Source organism: Plectropomus leopardus, chromosome 3, assembly GCF_026936395.1.
Source record: "Plectropomus leopardus strain MGB_pleo_1.0 chromosome 3, ASM2693639v1, whole genome shotgun sequence".
NCBI lineage: Eukaryota > Metazoa > Chordata > Actinopteri > Perciformes > Serranidae > Plectropomus > Plectropomus leopardus.
The window spans coordinates 39,142,421-39,169,828 of NC_142178.1; the positions used below are offsets into that span (position 1 = coordinate 39,142,421).

At 39.6% G+C, this 27,408-nt stretch overlaps 1 protein-coding gene across 3 annotated transcripts in view; it reads right to left on the reverse strand.

Moving 5' to 3' along the window:
* Positions 1 to 243: 243 nt before the first annotated feature.
* Positions 244 to 27,408, reverse strand: part of LOC121964869 (protocadherin Fat 4) — a 67,933-nt gene continuing 40,768 nt past the window's right edge. For 2 of the 3 annotated variants that reach the window (XM_088075035.1, XM_088075033.1), the window contains 33 exons: positions 27,112 to 27,275; positions 25,971 to 26,018; positions 25,802 to 25,891; positions 24,584 to 24,670; positions 23,482 to 23,589; positions 23,282 to 23,395; positions 22,280 to 22,373; positions 22,078 to 22,196; positions 20,545 to 20,718; positions 20,333 to 20,461; positions 19,950 to 20,105; positions 19,078 to 19,258; positions 18,526 to 18,659; positions 17,386 to 18,330; positions 16,124 to 16,252; positions 14,560 to 14,715; positions 13,937 to 14,117; positions 13,702 to 13,835; positions 12,454 to 13,401; positions 11,171 to 11,296; positions 10,278 to 10,529; positions 10,104 to 10,202; positions 9,310 to 9,482; positions 8,601 to 8,752; positions 7,172 to 7,479; positions 6,549 to 6,659; positions 5,346 to 5,537; positions 4,275 to 4,372; positions 3,980 to 4,186; positions 2,716 to 2,901; positions 1,620 to 1,694; positions 1,501 to 1,537; positions 244 to 1,395 (listed from right to left, as the gene is read on the reverse strand). In XM_088075035.1, coding sequence (XP_087931161.1) covers positions 1,258 to 1,395; positions 1,501 to 1,537; positions 1,620 to 1,694; positions 2,716 to 2,901; positions 3,980 to 4,186; positions 4,275 to 4,372; positions 5,346 to 5,537; positions 6,549 to 6,659; positions 7,172 to 7,479; positions 8,601 to 8,752; positions 9,310 to 9,482; positions 10,104 to 10,202; positions 10,278 to 10,529; positions 11,171 to 11,296; positions 12,454 to 13,401; positions 13,702 to 13,835; positions 13,937 to 14,117; positions 14,560 to 14,715; positions 16,124 to 16,252; positions 17,386 to 18,330; positions 18,526 to 18,659; positions 19,078 to 19,258; positions 19,950 to 20,105; positions 20,333 to 20,461; positions 20,545 to 20,718; positions 22,078 to 22,196; positions 22,280 to 22,373; positions 23,282 to 23,395; positions 23,482 to 23,589; positions 24,584 to 24,670; positions 25,802 to 25,891; positions 25,971 to 26,018; positions 27,112 to 27,275 — 6,245 coding nt within the window. In that variant the 3' untranslated portion in view covers positions 244 to 1,257. The remainder of the gene's footprint in view (positions 1,396 to 1,500; positions 1,538 to 1,619; positions 1,695 to 2,715; positions 2,902 to 3,979; positions 4,187 to 4,274; positions 4,373 to 5,345; positions 5,538 to 6,548; positions 6,660 to 7,171; positions 7,480 to 8,600; positions 8,753 to 9,309; positions 9,483 to 10,103; positions 10,203 to 10,277; positions 10,530 to 11,170; positions 11,297 to 12,453; positions 13,402 to 13,701; positions 13,836 to 13,936; positions 14,118 to 14,559; positions 14,716 to 16,123; positions 16,253 to 17,385; positions 18,331 to 18,525; positions 18,660 to 19,077; positions 19,259 to 19,949; positions 20,106 to 20,332; positions 20,462 to 20,544; positions 20,719 to 22,077; positions 22,197 to 22,279; positions 22,374 to 23,281; positions 23,396 to 23,481; positions 23,590 to 24,583; positions 24,671 to 25,801; positions 25,892 to 25,970; positions 26,019 to 27,111; positions 27,276 to 27,408) is intronic. The other variant, XM_088075034.1, reaches the window with a different exon arrangement.

Genomic DNA, 27,408 nt, shown 5'->3' on the forward strand with positions numbered 1-27,408 from the left:
TTCTAAAAACATAATTGATTTAAAAAAATATCTGTGTGCATTTTCAGTTCCTACGGCAAATTCACTTCCAAAACGAAACGTAGATTAAAGTCGGTGAAGGGAAATCAAACGAGCTCTGGATGATAAAGCCGGTTTATTTACGTTTATTATTCAAACATTTTTTAATTATTTTTTTTAGTTCCTGGATAAATATAGAATTATTTTCACTGACAAATGCAAATAAAAAGGAGAAGCAGAAAGTTGTTTTTTTCTTTTATTGTTGCAAGTTTTATTTCAAATTTTACAAATATCTGAAAAACAAAAATTGCAAACTAGTGAAATCACACTTTTGTTCGTTCCAACAAACATTCTCGGTGCCATATCTTCTTTTTACCCGTTTACAAAAATAAATCGTCTTTTCTAGAAAAAAGTGCCATTTTGTTTGTGATTTGTCTCATTTTCAGCTGAACAGAGAATCAATTTAAATAAAATGTCAGCTGATCGAAGACGACAGCAGCTGCCGTTATTAAAACTTTTTCAAATACAAAAATAAAATCGGCTGCTGTTTTTCTGTGTATGGAGTCCGGAGAGTGCCTCGGCATTATTTAAGATAGTTATGTTTACATTTTAAAAAGCTGTTAACCACAGACGTAATAACACTTAACGTTTTAGAGCTTTTAGCAGCATTTCACGATCTTCTCAAAACAAAACAAAAACTGGAGAGCTAAAAGGAAATCTTTCTTTTCATTTTATTTTCTCAGTTTTTTTGTGATAACGACATATTTCCGGTTGTTTTCTCGAGATCACTGCTTATTTATGCCGTTATCTCGGGAAAACAAAGCTGGCTTTGTCGAGATAACGGCTAAATTGTCTGGTGATTGGGAAAACATCGGAAAATATTGTCGTTATCTTGACAAATCAGGCTTCGTTTTCCCGGATAACGAGATAAATTAATCCGTAATCACAAAAAAAAGCGCAATGATCTCGAGATAATGGCATAAATAAATCGTGATCTCGAGGAAAAAAAAACTGGAAATATGTTGTTATAAGGAATCGGAGAAAATAAAAAAAAATCTATAGAAAAATGTCCTTTGAGGGCTTCCATACAGAACATGACACTCGTTATAAAATCTTTAATTTCAGGTGTTAAATAGATTTCTTTGGGACTTGGACACTTTAAATGTCTCACTTTAAATGTTTTCATTGCGTAAAACTAAAGTCAGTTAATCGGCACTCTGCAGACTCCGTACATTTGGACTGAAAGCTGCCGAGTTCGGATCAGAGACAAGACGTGCAGCTTTTGTTTCCGTCGCTGTCCACGTCCTCCGGCCGTCTGTTTTGATTTGACCTTACACTGTCACTGTCTGACTCTTTGTCTGTCCTCTGCTGCTCGTCCTCTTGTGACCTCATCTGTCCCTGAAACACACGCTGACCGTCAGCTTCTTCGTGCGATGTTTTCAAATAACTGTGACATTTTAAATGAGATCAGAGTGATTTCTTTAAAATTATTATTTTTTTTACCTTTTCAGATGTTTCTGGAGTCGTCTGAGACCAGTTCCTGCAACACAAACGGGGGATTTACGTTTAAAACAAACAGCTGTGATGATGTTTTCGGGTGAAAAGTTGCTCCGAGGACTTACGTGTAACCTTCAACGCGTCGGCCGATGTCGAAACTCTCTTTGTCAGAATCCTCGTGTTTCTGCGTCCTCGTGAACCTGACAGGATTTAACGCACATTTCCTTTATTAAAATCATCCTGCTCATGTGTTTCCATGCTGATATTAAAGCATTGAAATATTTTAAACGTGCACAACTTTCACATCTGAGACTCTTTTAATACTGCTTTATTTAACAAAAACTGCATTAAACATGCAAAATAAAGTAAAGTAAAGTAAAATAAAATAAAATAAATGATTCTGGAAATGTGCTGTCAAATATTTGATCTTTCGTTTAAGCACAGATCATCAGCAGTGTTTCTGCAGACATTGTCTTCAATTAAATTTCAATCCAAATCTGCATCAGATTAAAGTTTAATTAAGGACTCAGCTGAGAGAGGTGCACAGACAACAAATCAAAAAAAAAATTAAATATAAAAAAAAAAAATCCACATTAATTTGTATTCTCCTTAATTTTATTTAACCCTTAAAATTGGCTTGATTTCTTTCAAAACAAGGGAAGAAGACAATGAGCGAAAATTTTGTAAAAAGTACAACAAAATTACTTGAAAATTAGCACAAAAAAATCCCTCCAGAAAAGCATAAAAAAAATTTAAAAAAACAAACATTTTTTTTTATTGTTGATTAATGATAATTTTAGTTTTTTGGATGTTTTCGTTTTTTTTGTTTATTTTTTTTTTTTAAATCCACTTTTTTTTTTGCCATTTGCAGAACATTTCTTGCCCAGTTGCTAAACGCCGTTTTGAAAAGAAAGATGAACAATGTTTGCAGGGTTCAAAGGTTAAATACTTGTGAAAGGCATTTGAACGCAGCACAAGAAAAGTGATGTCGATCCAGGTTTTTAGGGGTTAAATGTTATTACTCTGTTGTTCATTGTGCCATTTTGAATTTCCACCTGTGTAATTTCTTGTTTGAGTTTTTGCAAAAAATGCAATTTGAGGAAAAAATTAAATGTTCACGAGACATAATTTTGGTATTCTTAAAGCTCGACTTTGTTTTTCGTGTTTCTCAGGAAACCAAACGAGTCTGCAGACGTGAGTTTCGGCGGGCTGCAGTCTCACCTGATGATCAAGGCAACGGTAACGATCAATCCCAGCATGCTCAGGGCCAGCAGGACGCCCAGAGCGATGACCACAGCCTGGCTGGAGGCGGGGCCTTCGGGCTTCATCTCCACGTCAAAATGAAGACCGTCCCCGAAAACTTTTTGCAGCTCCGCCTTCACATCAGCTGATTGGCTCTGCAGCTTCCTGATGGAACGGACAGACGAGACCAGGTCACAGAAACTGTCACGCTTTTTTTTTTTTTTTTTTACAAAAAACAGCTGAATGAACGACCTCATTCCTCAACAAAATATTTGATGATTTTATTTTTTTGAAATGATTTTTTCGACATACTATACTATGATTTTTGTTGACGCACTATAATGATTTTTTTTTACATATTTAACTGTGACTTTTTTTTTACGTACTATAATGTTATTATTTTGGACTTCTCTTATTTTTTTTGGCATCACTATGATTTTTCTTACAACATACTATACTGTTTATATATTATATACATTTTTGAAATACTATACAATGACTTTTTTGACTTACAATAACGTTTGTTTTTTTGACATACTATACAATGATATTTTTGGATAAACTACAGTACTACGATACTATGATTTTTTATTTATTTAATTATTTTTTACATATTATACTATGACTTTTTTGGGATACTATACTAAAACACTATTTTTTTGGCATACTATAATTTTTTCTACATACTATGACTTTTTTGACTTACAACCCTATGATTTATCAAATACTATACAATTACTTTTAATGACTATACAATATGTTTTGATATACTGCCATACTATGATTTTTGTTTTGACATACTATATTATAATGAATTTATTTGGCTTACTATACTAAAATACTTTGCTGTGCTAATATTTTTTTCCTACACATCATACTATGACTTTTTAAATTATGATCCTATGTTTTTTCATATACTATATTATATATTTTTTGACATACTATACAGTGATTTGTTTGTTTGTTTGTTTGTGATTGTTTTTGTTTTTACTACAACACTATTTTGTAACATACTATAATACTATGGCTTTTTTGACTAAGTATACCATGACTTTTTTTACATACTATATTTGATTTTTAGGGATATTCTATACTATGACTTTTTTGACATACTGTAGTATAATGTTTTCTGACATTATATATATATATATATATATATTTTATGCACTACACCATGAATGAAAAAAATCTGCAAACTGAATTTGACAACATTTGTCAACGTTAATAAAAATCAGACTCTTACTTCGTGACGTCTTCGGAGGAAACGACCTCTGCTCCGTCCAAACTGATGAAGCTGACCAAAGTCTTGGCGGCGGCTCTCGGGGATCTGGACTCAGAGGATCTGGACTCAGAGGATCTGGACTCAGAGGATCTGGACTGGGAGGATCCTTCGTTGGCGCTCGACACCTCGATGATGTTCACGGTCCATTTCAGAGCTGCACCCAAAGACCTGAGACCAAAAAAATAAATGAATCACAACAATAAAACCACAAACAAGTCAATATCAAAACAAAATCAGGAGAAACTTCGTGTCTCACTCCTCCAGCTGCGGGAGTTTCTTCTCCACAACGTTCGCCGGCTGGTTGAGGGAGATGACGACCACGTCGACGCTGCTCGCACTTCCCTGCACCTCCACCTGCGAGAAAAAAAGAGAAAAAAGAAGAGTTCATTTCCTTTATAATAAACTTTGTTAAATTACATACAAAATGACATTAAAATTAATAATTTAGGAAGTTTTGACAAGTTTCTCGACTGTGGAAACCTTTCAGCAAGGAGAGAAGAGACGTTTTTGGGAGAGCAGTCGAGGACCTTTAATTCATTTATGGTTAAACATATTTCACCAATTATCATTGATTATTGTGAGATATTTGGAGCAGCGAGTTTCCAGTTTTCAGTTTCATTTTTTAGGAAAGGGGAGATCAGAAGATGAGAGTAATGATACGGAAAATAAACATAAAGTTAAACCTCCGCCTCTCCTCCAAAATAATCCTGTATGACCCGAAATAATGCAGGATTTATGGTCTTAACATGCAGATTTTTTGTGTATTTTCCTTTGTTTTCTTTTTATTAATTTCTGGCTGAAATCTCTTTAACTGTTTAGCTTTTTTTCTTTTTTTTTTAAAGGAAGCTTTTCGTAACCTCTGCTGAGGGACTACGGATGAAAAATAGCCTCCTGGCTAATTTTGCCATTTTTATACTTTGTGTATTTATTCATTTGCGCTGTCCCTTTTTAAATAAACTAAACCTACTTCGCACTCGTCTGAAGCTTAAAGGTGAATGAAAGTTTGTTAATATTTACTAAAATAAAGCAAAATCACCAGTTAACCTTTTAGTAATAAACTTGGAAACTAAACATCTCGATATTGTTTTCTGACGATAAAGAAAACAGACGAGGCGGTGTCAGCGCAGGAAGAACATAAACACATTATCCTTTTATTTAATCTTTTTAGAAAGTGTGCAGAATAAATCTTGTGCATTATAACTCTGCTGAACTAAAACAGTGGTGATGTTTTGGAGTGACGAGAGAAGACGTGTCGGTCTCTAAAGAAACGTAAACCTGCACGACTACGACACTAATTTTGGGTGTGAAGCCGACAAAAGTCTCTCACCTCCAGCTTGGCCGTAGCATGAAGCCCTCTGGGGTCTTCGGCGTTCACCTCCAGTGCGACCGTCTGTCCGGCGAGAGCCGCCGCCGACACCACGAACACCAGACCCGAGGACGTCTCCACGGCGAAGTGAGGACTGTCCTCCGGCAGACTGTAGACCAGCTGACCGTCTTCACCGACATCCGGGTCTGAAGCCTGCAGCATCCGCAGAGATGACAGAAACATTTTTGTATGAAACACGCTAAAACTATGTTGCCAAAATTGCTTCTTTTGCAGTTTTTTTCTTCAAAAAACTGCCAAAAATTCAAAGCAAAATTAAAAAAAGCCAAAATGTTTTCTTCAAAAGTTTTCTTTAAAAATTGCCAAAAATAAAGCAACTGATTAAACAATCATCGATTAATTGTTATAAACCCCAATAATTTGTTATGTTATCCTTTTATTTATCATTTTATCAACTATTTAGAGTATTTTCTTTTATTTATTTATTTTACTCATGATTAATATCACATTCATGCATATTCCATCGTTTTATCTCTCGGTTTTATCCTCTGGCGTTTCCTCACGTATGGTAGCGTTTCCTCAGTTTCCAGTTTTAGTGACGACTAACAGAAACCTATAAACAAATTTATGAATCTAAAACTACTTTAAATCTAACACAAACGACAAAGTCTTGCTTTTTACCCACGTTATTGTATGAAGCATTTGATAAGCACTAAATAAAGTCTGACTGATTTATTTAGTTTCCCCAAAAGTTAAAAATAAATGGATTTGAATTGCTGAATTTATCCATCAAGTTTTAGAAAAGTCAGCCTCTTGCAGAGCGGTATGTTTCCTGCAGCAGTGTCCTCTGGTAATAATTTGAGATTTTTAATGTTTTCACAGCGGTTTCTCTCCGTTAGTGACTCAGTTTTGAGAGTTTCTGTCGTGAGAAAAACTTCGACAACATCGTCTCCGATAGAAAAACCGAGTACCTTCCTGATGACGTGTTTTTTAACTGCCGCTCAATAAAAACACGTCACTCGCAGTTTCAACTCAAAGTGCAACACTGCTGTTTATCAGCGCTGCAGTAACTGTGCCACACACACACACACACACACACACACACACACACACACACACACACACACACACACACACACACACACACACAGGTGTTTTATCAGTGTTTCTGACTGATGGAGGCTGACGGGAGCTGGGCGTGGTTACCTTGACACGGGCGACGGGGGTTTTATACGGGGCGATGCTGAACACGGAGGCTTTGTAAACCCCGGAGGGAAACTGTGGCGGCTCGTTCACGTCCTCCACCTGAACTCTGACCTGAGAGACGAACAGAGCAGACAGTCAACAAGCGTCAAAATGCTGAAGAGAATTTCTCTCAAAAAGATTTTAAAATTAATTTAAAAAAAATATATATTTTATGTAATTTATTTTTATTTATTTTAAATGTATTTCTATTTTTATTTGTTACTGTAATTAAATAAATAAAAAATAATAATAACATAATTTAAAAAAAATAGAATTATAATAAAAAATAGATTCTAAAAAATATGACTAAAATTGAATTGAAAACTGAACTCTTGAGTCCAATTTTTAAGAAATTTTCTCTTCAGATATCGCCTTCACAAGAATGAGACAGATGCAAGGTCAGGGTGAAATCCACGTCTGAACACCAGAATTTATTCAGTTCATTCTTGTAAAAATGGTGGGTTTTATTATTTTTTTAATTTAAATAAATTCCTCCCGGCATTCTTGAGATATCGTAGAAACAAAACGGATGGACGCAAAACCAGAAAACATCATCGACGTGGAGGCAAAAGAAAAGATCATACCGTTGCTACAGCTGTCGTCGGGGGCGTCCTCGTGTCCACCGCCTCCACCTCCAGGAAGTACCACTCCTGCTCCTCTTTGTCCAGCTGCGTCCTGGTGAGGACGGCTCCGCCGGCGTCGACGGAGAACAGGTCAGTGAGCGTTTTCAGTTTGTAGGAGACGTCGTAGAGGTCACTTCCTGAAGAGGCCCAGACCTCCCCCACCGTCGCCCCCGCCGGCTGGTTCTCAGGAACGCTGAAGTTGTAGGAGGAGCTTCGGAAGGCCACGCCCTCCACCAGACTGACCACCCTCAGATTCACCACGACACGAGCTGCGGAAAACACCACGGGAATCAAACGTCACGTCCTGAACCAGGATGTCCATATAATACAGCGGGGACACTCAGCCAGGGGTCCAGGGGGCCAGGGAGTCCAGGGGCCAGGGGCCCAGGGGGCCAGGGGGCCAGGGGCCAGGGGCCCAGGGGGCCAGGGAGTCCAGGGGGCCAGGGGCCCAGGGGGGCAGTCAAAACAGCCGCATACATGCTTTCAGGATTTTAGGAGATTTCTATTATTCTGGAATATTTTTAGGATTTTAGGACATTTCTAGGATTTAAGAACTTTTTCAGGATTTCAGAATATTTTTAGGATTTAAGGACTTTTTTTTAGGATTTTAAGACATTTTCAGGATATTGAGGATGTTTCCAAGACTTTAGGACTTTTCTATGATTTTTGTATTTTTCGAGTATTTTAGGACATTTATTGGATTTTAGAACTTTTATAGGATTTTAGGATGTTTGTTGGACATCAGGCTGTTTCTAAGACTTTAGGACGTCTTTAGGATGTTTCTAGAATTTAGGATGATTTTAAGATTTTATGACATTTCTAGGAGGAGATTTCTAGAATTTTAGGTTATTTTTTCAAATTTCAGGATGTTTCCAGGATTTTAAGACTTTTCTAGGATTTGGGGATATTTCTAGAATTTTTGGATTTTTCTAGGATTTTAGGACACTTTTAGGATTTTAGGACATTTCTAGGACTTAAGGACTTTTATAGGATTTTAAGAAATTTCTAGTATTTAAGGATGTTTCCTGGCCTTTCTGATTTTTCTATGATTTAAGAATGTTTTTAGGTTTTCAGGACATTTTTAGGATTTTAGAACATTTCTAGGATTTTAGGGTGTTAGCTAGGACCTCTGTCTGGGGGGTGTGGGGGATCCTTCAACCGATGGACCCCAACCGTCATATCAGAGGCCTGAAATGTCCTGCAGGTCCTAAGTTAAGTATTACGAGTTTTTCTACATGTAAACTTGCTAATTTGACTGAAATTAAGTATCTGAATACTTCGTCAACCAACTTACAACCAAAGTTTTCTGCATAATCGTCCTCTTGATGATGCTGGATGTTTAAGTGAACTGATGACAGACCACATGGAGACGTGGGTCTGTCGGACTGACCTGTGGAGCGCAGAGGCGGCCGGCCGTGGTCTTCAGCCACGGCTGTCAGCACCACCGTGGTATCCTCGGTGACATTAGCGAGGTCATAGGTCAATGTCACTGCTCCAGTCTCACTGTTTAAGGCCAAATATGGAGAACTTCCTGCAGAGAAACTGTGAGCCAAAAAATAAAAAATAAATAAATAAAAATTCAGTGGATTACAAAACTAGATCTTTTTTTTGTTTGTTTGTTTTACTTTCTCCTTTTTTTATTTTTCTTTCTTTTCGGGCAATTTTCAGGTAATTTCTTCTTTTGTTGCTCTTGACCTTCTTCCCGTGTTTTTGAATAAATAAATAAAGCCAATTTTACAGATTTTAAAGTGAAATAAATTATCTGATTGTACTTCTAGGCTTTGCAAAGCAAATATTATTATGTGAAAGAACATAAAAGCCCATCCCATATCGACGCCTGTCCTAAATAAAAGCCTGGTGAATTTAATGATTTAAGCAAGTAATAGCAGAGGCTATTAATTCGAGTTTTACGGTACTTTTTAAACATCTAAAAACAATGGGTCTCATGCAAGATATAATCATTTTTGGAACGTTTGTCTAAATTTCTCTAAGAAATTTCGAATTATTCCAGTGTTTTGTTTGTAAAAACACCTTTAAATTGAAAGTACACGGCGGTGGAAGCGGGCAGTGTGGGTGAACTGAACGTCAGCTGAACTGACCTGTAGGTGATGAACGAGTTGTTCCCGAAGTCTTTGTCAGTGGCGGACAGCGTGAGCAGCAGCTTCCCCTCCTCGGCGTCTTTCAGCAGGACGCTGCTGACGTAGCTGCTGGAGCTGAACTCGGGTCTGTTGTCGTTGACGTCGGTGAGGCGCACTCTGATGGTGGTGACGTTCTGGTGCACAGAAATCAGTTTAATACAGACGTTTTCAGGAAACAATGTTTTAATATTGTGATATCAGTCACATTTTAGTCTTAAGTATTTTTATGTAACTAATAACAGTATAAATTACTCAATTATATACATTCATCCTCTCAGGTGGTTTCCTTTACGTGGCAAAGAGAAAACACGGGAAGAGTGCCAAGACCAACTTTACAAGAGGAAATAACACAGAAATAAGCAAGAAATTATCAAAACGTACAAGAAAATTACCTGAATATTAGCAGAAAAAAATAACAGACTGAAAAAAAAGGCTTTAAAATGTAATAACTCTGCAAAATAATTTTAAATATAACTGTGCTATTAGAAACAGTTCTCAGGAAAAGTTTTTTCTTTATTTTCTGTTTAAACTACTTTTCTAATCGAATAATATCCTGCAGTTTGTGGGACACTTTCAGCAAAGTTGCTCATTGCCTTTTTCCCCACATTTTCGAAAGAAATCAAACCAATTTGCTTGCTGTTGAAAGGTTTAAATAGTTGTGAAAGGCGTCTGAATGCAGCACAAAAAACTGACATCGATCCAGATTTCAAAGGGTCAGGTTAATACGTTAAATATCTTCTCAGCAGGTGCCTCACCTCTCTCTGCGGGCTGCCGTTGTCTGACGCCTTCACCAACAGCTCGTACGTCTCCCTGCTCTCCCGATCCAGAGAGCCGACAGCCAGCAACGTCCCGTCCTGCAACACAACACGTCATCTCAGAGCCCGAACCTTCAGATTTCACACCTCCGCGATGCTCTTTCACGGCCTCACCTCTCTCAATCTGAAGAGCGGATGGGGGGAGGGGAAGGAAACGGTGACCTCTCCGTTGGGGCCGAGGTCGACGTCTGTGGGCGCGATGGTGAAAACTTCTCCTGGAGTTTCCTCCGAGTAGTTGCCCTCAGGGATCAGCAGGGGGTCCGGGATGACGGGGAACTGCGGGGCGTTGTCGTTGTAGTCCAGGACGGTGATGTTGAGCCAAGCCGTGGCGTTCCGACCGTCAGGGACCTGATCCACCGCCACCACCTGAGCGCACACACGGAGGGCGTGATGAACTCTGAAGAAAGTCTGTCATCATCTGTTTATGATGTTTTTATTGATTTATTTTTCTTTATGGTGTTTTTTTTTTTATTTATGGTGTTATTTTTGTTTTTGTTTATGGTGTTATTGTTTTCTTTATGGTGTTAGTTTTTTTTATTTATGGTGTTATTTTAATTCATGATGTTATTTGGGTTTTTTGTTAGTATATGGTGTTATTTTTCTTTAAGTTTTTTTTGTTGTTGATGTTTATGGTGCTATGTTTTTGTATTTTTTGTTTATGGTGTTATTGTATTTCACACATATGCATATATATATGCATATGTATATGCATATATATATGCATATGTATATGCATATATATATGCATATGTATATGCATATATATATGCATATACATATGCATATATATATGCATATGTATATGCATATATATATGCATATACATATGCATATATATATGCATATGTATATGCATATGTACATGTATATATGAAGGTCGGTATATATCTCAGATAATATTTAATTTGTCCTGAGAAGCGTTAAACTGAAAACCGGATGTTTGGAGTTTTTCACTGTAACAGGAAAACAAACACCTGATAGACGATGTAATCGTGTGATGTTTGTACCGGTAAAATGTAGCTGTCCTTTGTCTCTCTGTCCAAGGTGACGTCCTTCCTCAGTGAGACAACACCCTGTTTGTTAATGTCGAAAGTGTCGCTGGGAAAGATGAAGTAGCCATTGGAGAATCCACCCTGAGGAAGAAGAAGAGGTCAAAGTGTGTTAAACACCTTCTGCTGACGTCACAGTCGGAGTTAATCATCAGCGTTGTCACAGCAGCCGGCGCTTATCTGAAACATGCAGAATGATCCGAAAAATGACTCCGATAATCTTAATAAACTACTCAGATTGTAAAGCAGCGGTGCCAAAGTCCAAACTGCTAAAAGTTAATCGCATCTCTCTGAGAGAAAAACTGACATATCATTGTGATCCACGCCGATCCACAAAAACAACCGAAAACGCATCATTTGACACTTAAAATGATCAATCACATGCCGCTTACTTTTGCCTTTGAATATTAAATGTATCACAGCGCAAAGCAACAAGTTTGCTTCAATTTAAAGTCTGTAGTGAGATTTCAAAATTTCAGCATTTAAAGCACTTGCTGACCTAAGAATAAAGCAACTGGAATTTTTCAAATCAGTCGAAGTGTGACGGTACGCCGCACGTCTTTCTTAACTTTTGAGCTGTTAATGTTTAACGTGATCTGCGGTTTTTAAGAATCTTTTTTTAGAGTCACTGTGGACAAACTGAGCAGGAAACACCACAGACAGTCAGTGGTTCAGCGAGAGCCACAACTGTGTGAACAAAATAAACAATATTTTTGCTCAGATTTTCTGGATCACTTTTAGACTGCAGGTTACTGTGTAAAAAACAATATGCAATGCATATATATGCCATATTACGGCTCAACAAGTGGAATAAAGTGTATTTATGATGTTTTCTCTCAGCTGACAGTCTGTGCAGCTCGTATACTGAGACGGATTATTGAGTCTCTTCAGAGTCTACAGGTGATCAGAGTATCGAGCTACGCTCCTGGGAGAAGCTGTAAAAGACGTTTTTTAGCTGATTTCAAGCTGAAACTCGGAACATAACCTGCTGCCGACCAGGTTAAGTTTGCAGCATCAGTTACCATGGTGATCCAGCAGGTTAAAGAGAGCCACCTTCGTAGTACGGGAACCCCGGCTTTAGACTCAACAGACCTCGCTAAGGCACTAATCTCGCTTGGCGGTGCAACAACGAAAAAAAGAAAGCGTCGCCCCGCCTACATGCCACATCACGTCCGTGTCTCATGTATTTCGGCTGTTTAAACACACAAACGATCACCATTGAAGCATGTGATGTATCTCACCTCGTCTCTGTCAGTGACCTCCAGCGTGAGGACGGACGCCCCGCTGGCCAGGTTCTCAGGGACGGCGGCGTCGTAGCTTTCCTTACTGAACTCAGGCGGGTTGTTGTTCACGTCCTTCACCTTCACCACCACGGAGCCGTTCCTGACCAGAGAGGGCGTCCCTCCGTCAGAGGCCAGAACCAGGAGCCTGTACGCCTTCACCTCGCTGTAGTCCAGAGTCTGGGCCAGCCTCAGAGTCCCGCTGGAAGAGTCCAGCTCAAAAACAGGAGCGTCCGATGAGGGACTCTGCTGGAAAACGCTGTAGCTCACTCTCCCGTTCGCTCCTTCGTCGGGGTCTGCGGCTGATAAGGCGAGCAGGCTCGTACCCACCGGCTCCGTCTCCAACACTTCCACGTGATACTCCGCCTCGGAGAACTCGGGGACGTTATCGTTGACGTCGGAGACTCGGACCAGCAGGGAGGCCGTGGCCGACCTGACCGGACGACCCTGATCTTCGGCCACTACCAGCAGGTCGTACTCCGCCTTCGTCTCCCTGTCAAGAGCGCCGGCCACACTCACCGTCCCAGACAGGGGGTCGACGGAGAACCGCCCCTCTCCTCCTCTCAGGGAGTACCTGATCTCCTTGTTGAAGCCGCTGTCTTTGTCCGTGGCCGCGACGACGGTGACGTTGGATCCGACCTCTGCGTCCTCTGGGACTGATGCGCTGACAGACCCGGAGGTGAAAACAGGACTGTTGTCATTGACGTCGGTGACTCGAACCTCCACGACTGCGCTGTCGCTGTGGGCGCCGTCAGAGATGGAGACGGTCACGGAGTAGTTGTGAGGAGCCTCGTCGTAGTCGAGCTTCACCGTGGTGCTGAATTCACCGCTGGAGGAGATGGAGAACTTGTCGGCTTCTGAATCAACTCGCAGACTCACAGGAACCTCTCCTGTTGCAAGGAAGTCAACCTGAAAAAATAAAAATAGAATAAATAAATAGATATCTTTCAAAAACAAGGGGAAAAAAATCGAATCAGTGACCGACAACGTCCCACATATTGCAAGAAATATTGTATTTAAGTATTGTAAGAAAATTATCTCAGGAAATAGGGAAAAATGTCCAAACTATATTTATAATTGGAATATTTTCATATTCTAAATTCTATTACAGAAAAATTAGAATAAACCGTGCCGTGTCTTCAGTTCAGCGTTTAGACGGCTGCATAGTTTTGTTCCTCGCATGATGGAAACGTAAGAAGTGAAACTCACCTTCAGGATCACTGTTCCTGGGTCTCTCTCTTCTTCTATGGTGCCTCTGTAGGTGCTTTGGGTGAACTTTGGTTTTGTATCACCGATGGCGAGAATCTCCACCTGCGCCGAGTCGGAGCGCGACACCGAGCCTCCTAAAGGACGAGAACGACGTCATCGTAACTTCACTGTGATTGGCTGAACTACAACATTGGACGTATGAGAAAACGTTGTGTTTATGACTGCTGATGTTTACCATCTCTGGCTGCGACGAACAGTAATAAGTCCAGCGTCTGATGCTCCTTCACAGGGACGGTTTTCGTCAGAGTGATTGCGCCGGTGTTTTCATCGATGGAGAAATATTCGTTCTGATTCCCAAAGTCGATGGAGTATTTGATCCGTCCGTTGACGCCTGCATCTGGATCTTCTGCCTCAACCTTTTAATTAAATTATAGAGAAAAGAAAAAAACATAAAATATTTTATTATTATTATTGTTTTTATGATCTTTAATCTCACATATTTTTTTTGTGTTTTCGCAAAAAATCACCCCACCAAAGACATATCGCCTTTTTTATTTATTTATGTTTTATTTATTTATTTATTTTTAAGAAACATTTTTCATAAGTTATTTCATAGAAAGTCCTTTAAACGTGAACATTTTCTGGTTTCTTTTCTTCTCTTTGACACTAAATTGAATATTTTTGGGTTGTGGACAAGACTTTGAGGGCGTCATCTTGGGTTTTGGGAAACACTAACTGACATTTTTGTCAATTTCCTGACACTTTTAAAGGACAACAAATAAATAAATACATTGAATAAAATAGTGGACAAACTAATCAACAATGAAAAATAATTGTTAGTTGCAGCGAACTTCTCACCTTCAGGAGCGACATCCCCTCCGTTTGGTTGGTGAAGATTTTGCTCTCGTACTTGCTGCTGGTGAATTTTGGGCTGTTATCGTTCTCATCCAGAAGAGTTACGTTCACATTCGCCATAGCAACGTGGTGAGGTGGTTCAGTCTCCTTCGCTTCAACCTGTGTGACGGACAAGAGAACAGCGTCTCAGGATGTGATCACGTCTGTTTGATCCCACAACTTTAACCGTGTGAGAACATGAGCGGGCGGTTTGAGCCGGAGCCCAGAGGGACTGTCACGCACCAAAAAGGTCCTCAAATTTTCAACAAGTCAAAAGTGACAAACTGTGTCTCACTGAAACATTTTCATGAGAGCAAATTCGAACGTTAGTGCTGATCTTTTCAAAGTGAAAATCCATCTAAAAAAAACACGTGTGAAGCATTAGAGTTCACATTTGACCTTAGAAAGAGAAATCTGACTTAAAAAAAACAAAAATCATCGCATCAAATCTACATCGCAGTCTTCATTGGAGTTTGCAAAATTCATCTGCATGTGATCACGTCCATCTCTAAAACACCTGTGATACGGTTAAAAGAAAATTCTAGTAAGTGGATGTTGAATTGGGAATCTTTAAACAAAATTCTCTTTATCCAGCAGAAACTTTTTCCTTCTCTTCACTTTCTTTTTTCCTTTGAAATAAAATAAAATAAAATCATAAAATTCATCACATGATAAAATTTAATACAGTTCCAAAGAAGATTAACTGACACGACTGACCCCTTACATCTACAGTAGTACATCCATGCTTATCACCCTATTTGACCCCTTAAATGCACTTGCATACACATATTTTTATACACACTTATGTATTCATATCTGTCCACACATTTAGATTAGGTCATTTCAAATAAAAAAAGAGAGAGAATGAATATATAAATGAATAAATAAACAATAACAAAAATAAGAAAAGATACTGGTAATAAAATAATAATAATAATAATAAAATTGAATAAAATAATATATATAAATATATATACTTATATATATAAAAAAATAAAGAAAAGTTAAAAAATATAAGAGATAATAATAAAAAGGAGAAAAAAGAAAGAAAGAAAGAAATCTAAAACCTAAATACATTTAGGTAAAATATTGTCTATTCTCTAATTTGCACACTCTTTTAATATGAAGAGTGCTTAGCGATAAAATAATCCCTCAAACTTGATTTATAAGCCAACACATATAAAAAAAATACTACCATACATCTAAACGGGACATTTAAGGCTATGGAGACAGTAAGTGGACCTTAAGTTTTGAACGTCTCGCACTTTGTTTCTCTGCTGATGTGTCTCAGTATTTGCTGTTTATCGTCAAATACTTTTGGCCTTTTACTTACTGCCCAGAGGACAGAGTCCCACGTTAAAGGTCCCATTTAGGGTTATAAACAAGACGCTATTCATGGAAGGACTAATCTAGAATAAACCATCTAAGTAGGGGAGGAATAATTACAAGTGCTCTAAGCTTAACCCTTTTTAAAGATGGACTTAACCCTTTGAAAATAAGCAAATCTTTGTCTCAGATTCAACATTACCTGGAACACGATCGTCTCGACGCGCTCTCTGTCCAGAGCCGTGGAGTTCCTCACTCTGATCGTCCCGTCAGAGCTGATGGAGAAAGGAGCCGATTCTGGAAGGATCCGCAGCGTTCCCACGAATCCTCCCTGTGGAGCACCAACAAAATGACGAATAAGAAATATTACAGCATTTAAGCTGAGAACAGAGATTTGATTAGAAAACAATTATGTTTATGTTGGGTTAGAATCAAAGAGCACGTTGGTTACAATCATCGATCATCATCAGAGAAAATTAAGAGACTGTTGCTGAAAGCAGTTGGGCATCATGCAGCAACATTCTTGTCAAGTTTTCTTATATTTTCTCTTATTTTATATTAAAAAGGATGTAAAACTATAATATTCATAAATATAGTTTTCTGTGCATTTTTCCCTACTTTTGATACTTTTCTTATGATTTTCTCTGCCCGTCTTTTTCTCTCTGTGTCTTTTTATTTATTTATTTAGTTGAAAATTTTCTGGTCTGTTTCTTTTTATCTTTTGCTAATTTCTTGAAACTGACATTCTCTGCCGTTTTCCTCCCGTTTCTATGAAATTGACCGTATTTGCTCAGGTTAAAATTGTTTAAATACTTGTGAAAAGTAGGTTAGGTTTCAAAGGGTTAACACATCCATGAGGTAAGTAGGGGCGTGTTGTCCATCTTTATATAGTCTATCATTAAATGGCTTTTAAATATGTTTTTGTAGTTACATAATTTTCCAAAGTAGACTCAAGTGCAGTGGCCTGCACAGACTTTTTGAAGGGCAGAGGCGAAAAGGAAAAAAAGGGCACATATAGCGTGTCCTTGCCACTGAAGAGGGCACTTTAGCACGTGTTTTGGCGTCCAAGAGGGCACTTGAGCACGCGTTTTGGCTCCCAGGGGGCACTTTAGCACGCATTTTGGTTCCCAAGAGGTCAGTTGAGTGTTTTATCCATCCAAGAGGGCAATTTCGTGTATTTTGCCAACCAGGAGGGCACTTAAGTGTGTGCTTTTGCCACCCAATAGGACACTTTAGTGAGTTTTGGCTCCCAAGAGGGCACTTTAGCACGCGTTTTGGCATCCAAGAGGGCACTTTAGCACACGTTTTGGTTCCCAAGAGGGCAGTTGAGTGTTTTTTCCATCCAAGAGGGCAATTTCATGTATTTTGCCAACCAAGAGGGCACTTTAGCACGTGTTTTTCAACAATTGGGCCACGAGCCCCCCCCGTGCACGCCACTGCTCAAGTGACCTGCGTACACCTCACCTCGTCTCTGTCAGTGACCTCCAGCGTGAGGACGGACGCCCCGCTGGCCAGGTTCTCAGGGACGGCGGCGTCGTAGCTTTCCTTACTGAACTCAGGCGGGTTGTTGTTCACGTCCTTCACCTTCACCACCACGGAGCCGTTCCCGACCAGAGAGGGCGTCCCTCCGTCAGAGGCCCGAACCAGGAGCCTGTACGCCTTCACCTCGCTGTAGTCCAGAGTCTGGGCCAGCCTCAGAGTCCCGCTGGAAGAGTCCAGCTCAAAAACAGGAGCGTCCGATGAGGGACTCTGCTGGAAAACGCTGTAGCTCACTCTTCCGTTCGCTCCTTCGTCGGGGTCTGCGGCTGATAAGGCGAGCAGGCTCGTACCCACCGGCTCCGTCTCCAAGACTTCCACCTGATACTCCGCCTCGGAGAACTCGGGGACGTTATCGTTGACGTCGGAGACTCGGACCAGCAGGGAGGCCGTGGCAGACCTGACCGGACGACCCTGATCTTCGGCCACCACCAGCAGGTCGTACTCCGCCTTCGTCTCCCTGTCAAGAGCGCCGGCCAAACTCACCGTCCCAGACAGGGGGTCGACGGAGAACCGCCCCTCTCCTCCTCTCAGGGAGTACCTGATCTCCTTGTTGAAGCCGCTGTCTTTGTCCGTGGCCGCGACGACGGTGACGTTGGATCCGACCTCTGCGTCCTCTGGGACTGATGCGCTGACAGACCCGGAGGTGAAAACAGGACTGTTGTCATTGACGTCGGTGACTCGAACCTCCACGACTGCGCTGTCGCTGTGGGCGCCGTCAGAGATGGAGACGGTCACGGAGTAGTTGTGAGGAGCCTCGTCGTAGTCGAGCTTCACCGTGGTGCTGAATTCACCGCTGGAGGAGATGGAGAACTTGTCGGCTTCTGAATCAACTCGCAGAAGAGCCTCAGCAGCTATTGAGAGGATGTCAACCTGAAATGATACATAAAGAGCAGGATGTTTAAATTTGTTTTTAATATTATTAATTTCAAAATATATATAAATATTTTTGTGATATTCATAAATCTGTTTATTTTCATTGTGTTTGATTTATTTTGCACTTTTCCCATTTGTTTGCTGTGTTTTTTGGTTTTTTGAGAAACTATTATTAACTATTGAGAAACTTACCTTGAGGATGACAACTCCTGGCTGCTGCTCTTCTTCCACAGTGCCGTAATACACTTTATGTAAAAACTGAGGTTTGGAGTTACCGGGAGCTTGAATGTTCACCTGTGCTACAGAGGAGCGCGATATGGTTCCCCCTAGAAGAGAGGCGGAGAGGAATAATTTGGTATCTTATAATACTGAGTGTGATAGCTCTGAGTTTTTGCAGGAGTTTCATGCACTCAGGATAAGCAGCAAAGGCTGTTTACACAATTATACAGCTTTGAAACCTGAGCATATTATCTTTATTACTTTCAAGAACATCAGAAGGCAATCGAAAGATGAAATGACCCAAAATTTGAAAGAAATTAATAAAAAGCACAAGAAAATTGCCTGAAATGAATGCTTCGTGCCATACACGCATCAAATAGTCATTCTTACGGCCTCAAAAGTTGTGATTTAGCGCTGATTGGCTCTTTCACTTTTATCAGGCTGAATCATCACAATCAGGACTTTCTCATTTGTGCTAAGCTGTAAACGGTGCTGGACACTCAGAAAGATAATGTTCACATCTACCGTCTCTGGCTGTTATGAAGAGAGAAAACTCCAAAATCTTGTTCTCCACCAGAGGAATGGTTTTAGCCAGCGTGATGTCTCCACTGTTTTCATCGAGTAAGAAGTAGCCGTCGTTGTTCCCAAAGTTGATGGAGTATTTGATCTGCCCGTTCTCGCCAGCGTCTGGATCCTCTGCCTTAACCTTTGAGTTCAGAGATACAAATTACTATCTTCACAGCACTTCCAAAATCTATTCATAAAAATGACTAAAGTAACAAAAGATGCAACAACAACAAAAAGACATTCAGATTTTGTAGTTTATACATCACGATATACATCAAATCACTATTTCTGTTAAGCTTCAAGGTTCCCTTTTAAGTGAGATATGAAGATATCATGAGGTTAATTTTGGTTTAAATGTTTATTTTCTGTCAGACATTGAACATGACAAATATACTGTTGAACAGGCATCACCAGCTGGAGGACCCCTCAGCCAGACATAAACTATCACCCCTGGTGCTGTGCTGAGCAGTTTTTAGCTTGCAGATCAGTTTGCTGTTTCATGTTCTAAAATGCAAATATGATTTTCTGTCACTGAGTCTTTCAGAGAGGTTTTTTGCTGGCTTTTTGTTTTTTGTTGTTGTTGGATAACAGTTTACACTATCAGTGAGCTAGCTGCTACATGACATGCTCATCAGTGTTGCTGATGCAGTGGGCTGCACATACGATGCATATTATCAACCAGACATTTGGGCCATTGATATTTTCACCCACCGGACCACAAACTACACGTGATACCGTCAAAATGTCAACCCTGTATGGATTACATGACTTTACATCATATTCAGATTCAGTTCTTGTTTGACAAACACAAAGCAGATTGTTGCACTCACCTGGAGCAGAAACTGTCCCTCTGTTTGATTTGCAAACACCTTTCCTTCGTACTCCATCCTGGTGAACTTGGGGCTGTTGTCGTTCTCGTCCAGGAGAGTTACATCGACCTGCGCCACTGCCATGTAGTTGGGGTGGTCCGTCTCCCTCGCTTTAATCTTTAATCAACAAAAACAAGGCAGCAAACATTCACATACAGAACTGTCTGTTTCCCCGAGTTTCACAATAACTACAGCAGGATAACAGAAGTCTTTTTGGGTTAAAAAAAAACAAAACATTTTTGGGACCTGTTTTGTAATATTTGTATCTTTTATATCTTCTATATCTTATATCCAAAACAAAAGTTTAGGACTCACTTCATCTGAATTCATTTTAATCCACTCACCTGAAATGTGAAGCTCTCGGTGGTCTCTCGGTCCAGAGCCGTGGAGTTCTTCACTCTGACCGTCCCGTCAGAGCCGATAGAAAAAGGAGCCGATTCTGGAAGGATCTGCAAAGTTCCCACAAATCCTCCCTGGGGAAAGGGTGTGACGGGAGAAATTATTTTACAATTTGCATAATTTAATTTACAAAATGTAAAAATAAAACCTACAGTACCTGGTCCCGGTCGGTGACGAGGGCCTTGAACAGAACAGCATCTACAGGAGAATTTTCCAGAAGTGTTAGGGAGTAGTCGGGCTGGTCGAACTCTGGAGGATTATCATTCACGTCCTCAACAGTGACGGACACCGCAGCATCCGCCGTCTTCAGACCGTCATCTGTTTGGGCCGCCTGCAGGGAGGAAAGATTACACATCATCACATAACGCGCGCACACGATTGCACACATACTTCGCTGCTGTCGGACGCAAACCTCCCATCTCTGAAATAACTATTTTCAGGAGTGAGAGAAAAAAGTGTATTTAAAAGGATCCAGTGGAGATAGGAGGATTAGTCACAAGGTTTTTAAACAGATTTCATTAGCTGAGAAATGGTAAAACCCACTTATAGAAGTAGAGGGGTTCAAATCGAATTAATTGATGAAAAACACATGGAAATATTGAAATGTGGAGATTTGAAGTTTGTGCCCGACAATGACAATTTGCACTTTATCTTATTTGAGTTTTTGTAGATTTTGCTGATGCAGTATTTGTATTGAAACTTTTCTTTTTTATAAATTACTGTGTATTAAAATTGACTGTTTTGATCAGCACAGTTGGCGGGTCAGGGTGACCCAGTTTCACTGTTGTGTCTCCCGTGTGTGACAATAAATCCTTAAATCCTCATCATTGCTTCAGAGTTGTAATTTACCGTATATACGATGTGTTTTACTCACTCTGTAAAAATCCACTTCAAGGCCACAGAGACATCAACAAGTGTGTCTGATTGCACATTATCCTTAATAATTAGAGATAAATTAGCCAGATGTTGTGATCTGAGTGTGATCACACCGAGGCAGCTACATCAGCAGTTATCAGAATTTAAGTCATTGTTTTTTGGGGGTTTTTTTTGCAATTAGATGATTTTGGTCATGGAATGAAAAGCTTGAAAAAATTGTGGAAATACAGAAAACAATACGAAAATTTTTAAATTATTAATTGATTATTTAATTAATTAATGTGCTTATTTTCCGGTAATTTTCTTGTAAATTTTTTTTTTTTAAAGTCAAATTTCTTGCTATTTTTTTGGCCATGTCTTGTTAAGTTAAGTTTGGTGTAATCAATAGGCCCTACTTGATTGGTTGGTATCTTCAGTTGTGGTTATGTTTTTGGGGAGCTAGCGGCTTTCTTATAATCCAGCAAACTAGCGACTAATGTAGCGAGTGAGCTTTTGTAGCTGCCAGTCACGCACGTTTTTCATTTTATCCAATAATGTTTTGGTGCTGTGCTACTGTGCCGTGATTGGATAGTGCAACTGTACATCTTTTGCACGTCTGCCTGAACAGGGAGTGGGATCCTTCCTCAGTTTCTCTTTCTGATTTTTTTTCTATTTTTCCTCATTATAGGTTGTTTTTTGTGGTGTTTTTCCTTATTTGACTCAAAGGACGGAAGGTGCTGTATGCTGTAAACATCCCAAAACCCCTTGAGCGAGCTGTGTGAATGGTGTTACTGGGCTTTATAATCAACTTGCACGTATTCGGCGTGTGACGTACCTTGATGTTGACAGAGATCGTGCTGCTGTTCATCTCCTCTCTGTCTAAAGCGGTCACCACAGACACAACTCCACTGCTGGAGTCGATGTTAAAGTTACTCCGATACTTGTCTGGAGACACTAAACACACAAAGTTTAAAATTTTAGTGTTTTAACTTCAAACATCAGAGCTGAATTCAAAGTATTTATTTCTTGCGGTTTACCTGCACTGATGCTGTAAGCTAAAGTCATGTTGATTCCAGTGTCTCCGTCCTGAGCCTTTATCGCTTCTGGCTCAATGGTGCGAAAAGGCCCAGCCTGAAATATGTGAAATTTTTTCACACTTACTGCATGAATTCTTAAGTTATGTCCAAAAAAATGTGTTGACCTTGACCTCTGTCCTTAATACACCAAATTCAAATCAGTTCATCACTGTGTCCGAGTGGAGTTTGGAAAACCTCCCCGATGCCCTGACGATATTGTGTTCATAAGAATGTGACAGATGAGCTTACTATGACCTTTGACCCCCCCAAATCTAATAAATTCATCACTGAGTCCAAGTGAAAGTTTGTGCCAACTTTGCAGAAATTTCCTCAGGGTGCTTATTGTGTTCACAAGAATGAGAAAGACAAGGTCAAGGTGTATTTATTTCTCCCCGTTTAGCAGCACCGATGGGAGCACTTAAGCTAACGTACGTGTTTTTGTTGGTGGGGGAAAACCGTACCGAAGGAAACCCAAGCAGACACGGGGGGGTCCCGGGGCCTTTTTGCTGTGAGGCAACATTGCTAACCACTGACCCACCTGTGACCTTTGACCATTAAAATCAAATCATTTCATTGTTGAGTCCAAAGGGACGTTTGTGCCAAATTTAAAGAAATTCCCTCAAAGTGTTTTTGCGATATCGCTTTCAAAAAAATGAGAAAGACGAGGCTCAAGGTGACCTCGACCTTTAACATATAACCACAAAAATCTAATTAGTTCATCCTCGAGTCCACTCAAATGTTTGTGCCAAATTTGAAGAAATTCCTTTGTGGAGTTCTTAAGATATCGCTCTCACAGAAATGAGACACACAAGGTCACAGTGACCTTGATCCTTGACCACCAAAATCTGATCAGCTCATCCTTGAGTCCAAGCGGACATTTGTGCCAAATCAGAAGAAATTCCCACAGGACGTTAATAATCACTTGTGAGAGAAATATTGCAGAATGTAGTTTCAGAGACTCACCTGATTCTCCGGAATAAAAGCTCGGTACACGTTGTGGCTGAAATACGGATTCAAGTTATCGAAGTCGACTACGTTGATCAACACGGTCGCCGTGTCATTCAGACCCCCGCTGTCCTGCAGGAACCCAGGCGACACATCGGTCAGGTATCCATCTCGTCTTAATGATTCTGTATGTTCAGCTGCTGTGTCTTTTCACTCACCTTGGCCGTCACGAGGAAGTTGTATTTTTGGACTAGATTGTAGTTCAAACGTCTCTTCAACATAAAAGCCCCTGAGTTGGTCACAGTGAAGTCCTCTGAAGTCGGTGTCTGATGACAGAAAGTCAAATTAACGGTCAAATTTCCACACAGCACAAATATTATTTTGTTTTATAGATTATCTTGAGCCTTTAATATCAATTTAAGGTATTTTGTCAAACTCCTCATAAGCCTGTTTTCTTATAGTTGTTGTAAAAAAACATCACTCTTTTATTTCTTTGTTAATAAAAATCCCAAACAAACAGATTATATAACTGATTTAATGTAATCTTTTTTTAAAATTTAATTTGTAATTGCTGTGAACCTGGACTACCACTCTACAGTAAACTTTATACATATGCATACATACATACATTTTTACATACATTGGGAGTGTTTTCTAAACAATAACAATTGCATAACATGGCAAAAACAATCATTTCCTGCTCGCCGCTGTAACTGAATTTTTCTGGCGTGTTCATGTGTTTCATATTCTCTGTAACATCGGCCAACATGCTGCAGGAGTCCCAGGACTGTTTACTGACTGGCTTCATGTATTGGTCACTTAAAATTTAAAGATCCCCAAATTATAATTTAGTTTAGATGAGAACGGTTCTACTAAAAATGGCAAAATCTTTCCTTTGCATTTAAAAACAGTCTGTGTTCACGTGATAATATTGTGAAAACGATCCTCGAGTACATGACAGGAAGGGTCACCGTTTTCAAAAAATTACACTCTGGATCCCGGTTTTAAAAGTTTGCGTTTTCAGGCCCCTAAAACGCCGTTGTCATGTTAACGACCAGAAAAAAACACAGCAAAGGTTTTACGTTTCATGCAAGAACTGTCGCCATGGAAACAGCCCCTACATTGCACTTTGCTGCTGAATCGAACTTCTGCGGCTTCTCGCAGACATTGTTTGGTAGCTCATCGAAGGCCGCTGTTCGGTGTGTTTTTTCGTTTAAAATACTTCAGGTGCTCTCATTCACCACTTTGTGTATCTGCATATGGAAACATTCACTGTGGCTTCTACAAATAAAGTTATATTATTATTATTATTATTATTACAATGGAGTATGTCAGCATGTTGTTTGCTGAGGAGCTGTCTCCGTCCACAGCTGTCACTCGGAGAACCTCGCTGTCCACTGTAGTTGCCTGAAAGAAGAAAACACTGAATGACCCGCTGATATAAATACATACACACACACACGTATGTCTGTTGTTCCTGCAGGTCAAACATTCAGCTTGAAAACTTCCTTTTATCTAATTTCAACAAGTTCAATGCAATCTTACACTGCGGTCACTATGTTCACAAGCTCATGCATAAATGTATTTCAAAAGAGTCCGTGGTGTTTGGCATCTTTTTCAATGTCCGTTTTTGGTTCCCACAATTCTCAGGTGTACGAAAATTTCACAAGAGGTAAAAAAAAACTAAGGAGCATACTGTAAATTCACCCTTGGGGACAGTTTCATTCTTCATTTTGTTAATAATTTTGGCTGTGTTCATATGTCATACATTTTGGCAAGATTGTGTGTTTTTATATAATTTCTAAATTTCCAGCTCAGCTCCTACAATAAGTCTAAAATACACTGTGGAAACTAAATAGTTACATTCAGACTGTTCAGGTCCAAAAATGCTCCATTGAAACCCATTCAAACTGACATTTTTGATCCCACAGCCATCAGAGCAGAAAAACAGGACTTGTATTATTTCTGGGTGTCATTCTGGGCTTTTGACTCTGAATTTGTCATTTTGACTATTTTCCACCTGATGAGGTCATTTTGACCATATTTGGCAGATGGAGGAAATACATGCTATTTCCACTAGGTGACCTGTCACAGTCAATGTAGCTGCTGATCACTGACATATCCCAGACTGTCAGCAGCTACACTCACACACTGACATATCCCAGACTGTCAGCATAACAAAAATTGACATGTACTATATTGAAAATAATTATTTTTGTGGGTTTTTCAGGACAAGAAAGTGTCATTTAAAGGGTTAAAATTCTGAAAATTAATGAATACTTAATATTTGATGATGTTTAATTGAGTTAAAAAGATTAACTAACACACTGCGAGTGTGTGTAAATTGAAAGCGGGGCCTAAAGGTATATGTTTTATTTGTCTTGCAGTTATATTTTCCACATAGAAGACATCCTTAATTTTATATATTTGTTTCTCAATTACAGTGGCACACTAACCTCATTTACTGTCACTAACTTTATCTACTTTCTGTAAAGCAGGAGGTCTATCGTCCCTCTCTGATGTCTCTCAGTGACTCACCTCAGAGACTGAGGTGCTGTAGTGCTTCTGTCCAAAAACCGGGCTGTGGTCGTTCAGATCGTTTATCTTCAGCGTCCGAGTGTTGTTGTACTGCAAAAGATAAAAACATAATTTGAGATACTGTGTTTTGTAATTTAAGATTATGCTGCAACTTTTATATTTCTCCCACCTTGATAGCGCCGTCACACATGACAGAATAATACAAGACGCTGTCACTCTGTAAGACATGAAGACAGTGTTGAGACGACAGACAGGACGCCGTGAGAAACTAAAAAATTGAACTTCGTCTTTATATCATGAGACATATGTGTGAAAATTGAGCACAGGTATTCTCTAGGTGTGCCCATGAACATGTTTTATGAGGTAACCTTGACCTTTGACCATTTTCAAACCAACAGATTCTCATCAGGTGATTTCTGAGTCAAAAATTTGTGCCAAATTTGAGGAAACTCCCTCAAGGCTTTCTTCAGATATTTCTCAACAATGAGCTGATGAGAATTTAGTGTTCAAAGGTCAGGGTCACCGTGACCTTTCACTTGCCTCATTCTCATAAGAACATTATAAGGGAGCATTGACCTTTGCCCTATGACCACAAAAGTCAGTTCATAACTGAGTCTAAGTGGAAGTTTGTTTCAAATTTGAAGAATTTTCCTCATAATGTTCTTGAGATATCACTTTCACAAAAATAAGACAAAGGCAAGATCATTGTGACCTTGACCTTTGACCACCTGAACTGAATCAGTTAACTGTTGAGTCCAAGTGGACATTTGTGTCAAATTTGGATTTAAAAAAATCCTCAAGATGTTCTTGAGATATAATTTGACCACCAAATCTAATCAGTTCATTGTTGAGTTCAAGTGGATGTTTGTGCCAAATTTGAAGAAAGTAACTATTTTTTGAGATATCACATCCACGACGATGAGAAAAGTGCAAGGTCACCTTGACCGCCAAAATTGAATCAGTTCATCCTTTAGTCGAAGTAAATGTTTGTTCACAGATTGAAAAAAAAATCCTTGAGATATCGCATTCACAAGGATTAGGTAGACAATGCCACAGTGACCTTGACCTTTGACCACCAAAATGCAATCAGTTCATTAAGTTCAAGTTGATGTTTGCGCTAAATTTGAAGAAATTCCCGCATGGTGTTCTTGAGATATAATGGTCACAAGAATGGGCCGAACATACATAAACTTTCATTCGAACAACCTAAAAAAAGACCTCGGCTATCGCTGGCACCGAGGTATAAAAACTGTCTGTCACTCCGACATAAATAGTTGGAAAAATAAGAGTCCAGCAGTTTCCTCACTCACATCTATCAGTGTGTCTGCGTCCAGCGGCTTCTTGGTGCGAACAGTCGCGCTGGTGTCTCCGATTGTGAAGCTCAGCTCCAAATACTGGAGGTGGGTCGGGAAGATGAAGGGCACCAGCTTCACATTACTTCCTGGTGAGATCCCACTCACCACCTCCACATCGCCTGCAGCGTCACGGGGAGAAGGACTACATGTACATCTCATTTAAATATTATGTATATGTAGGTACTGTGTATGTATGGGTATATGAGATATAACTTAATACAGGTTTTTTTAAAAAATTTTTTATTTATTTAA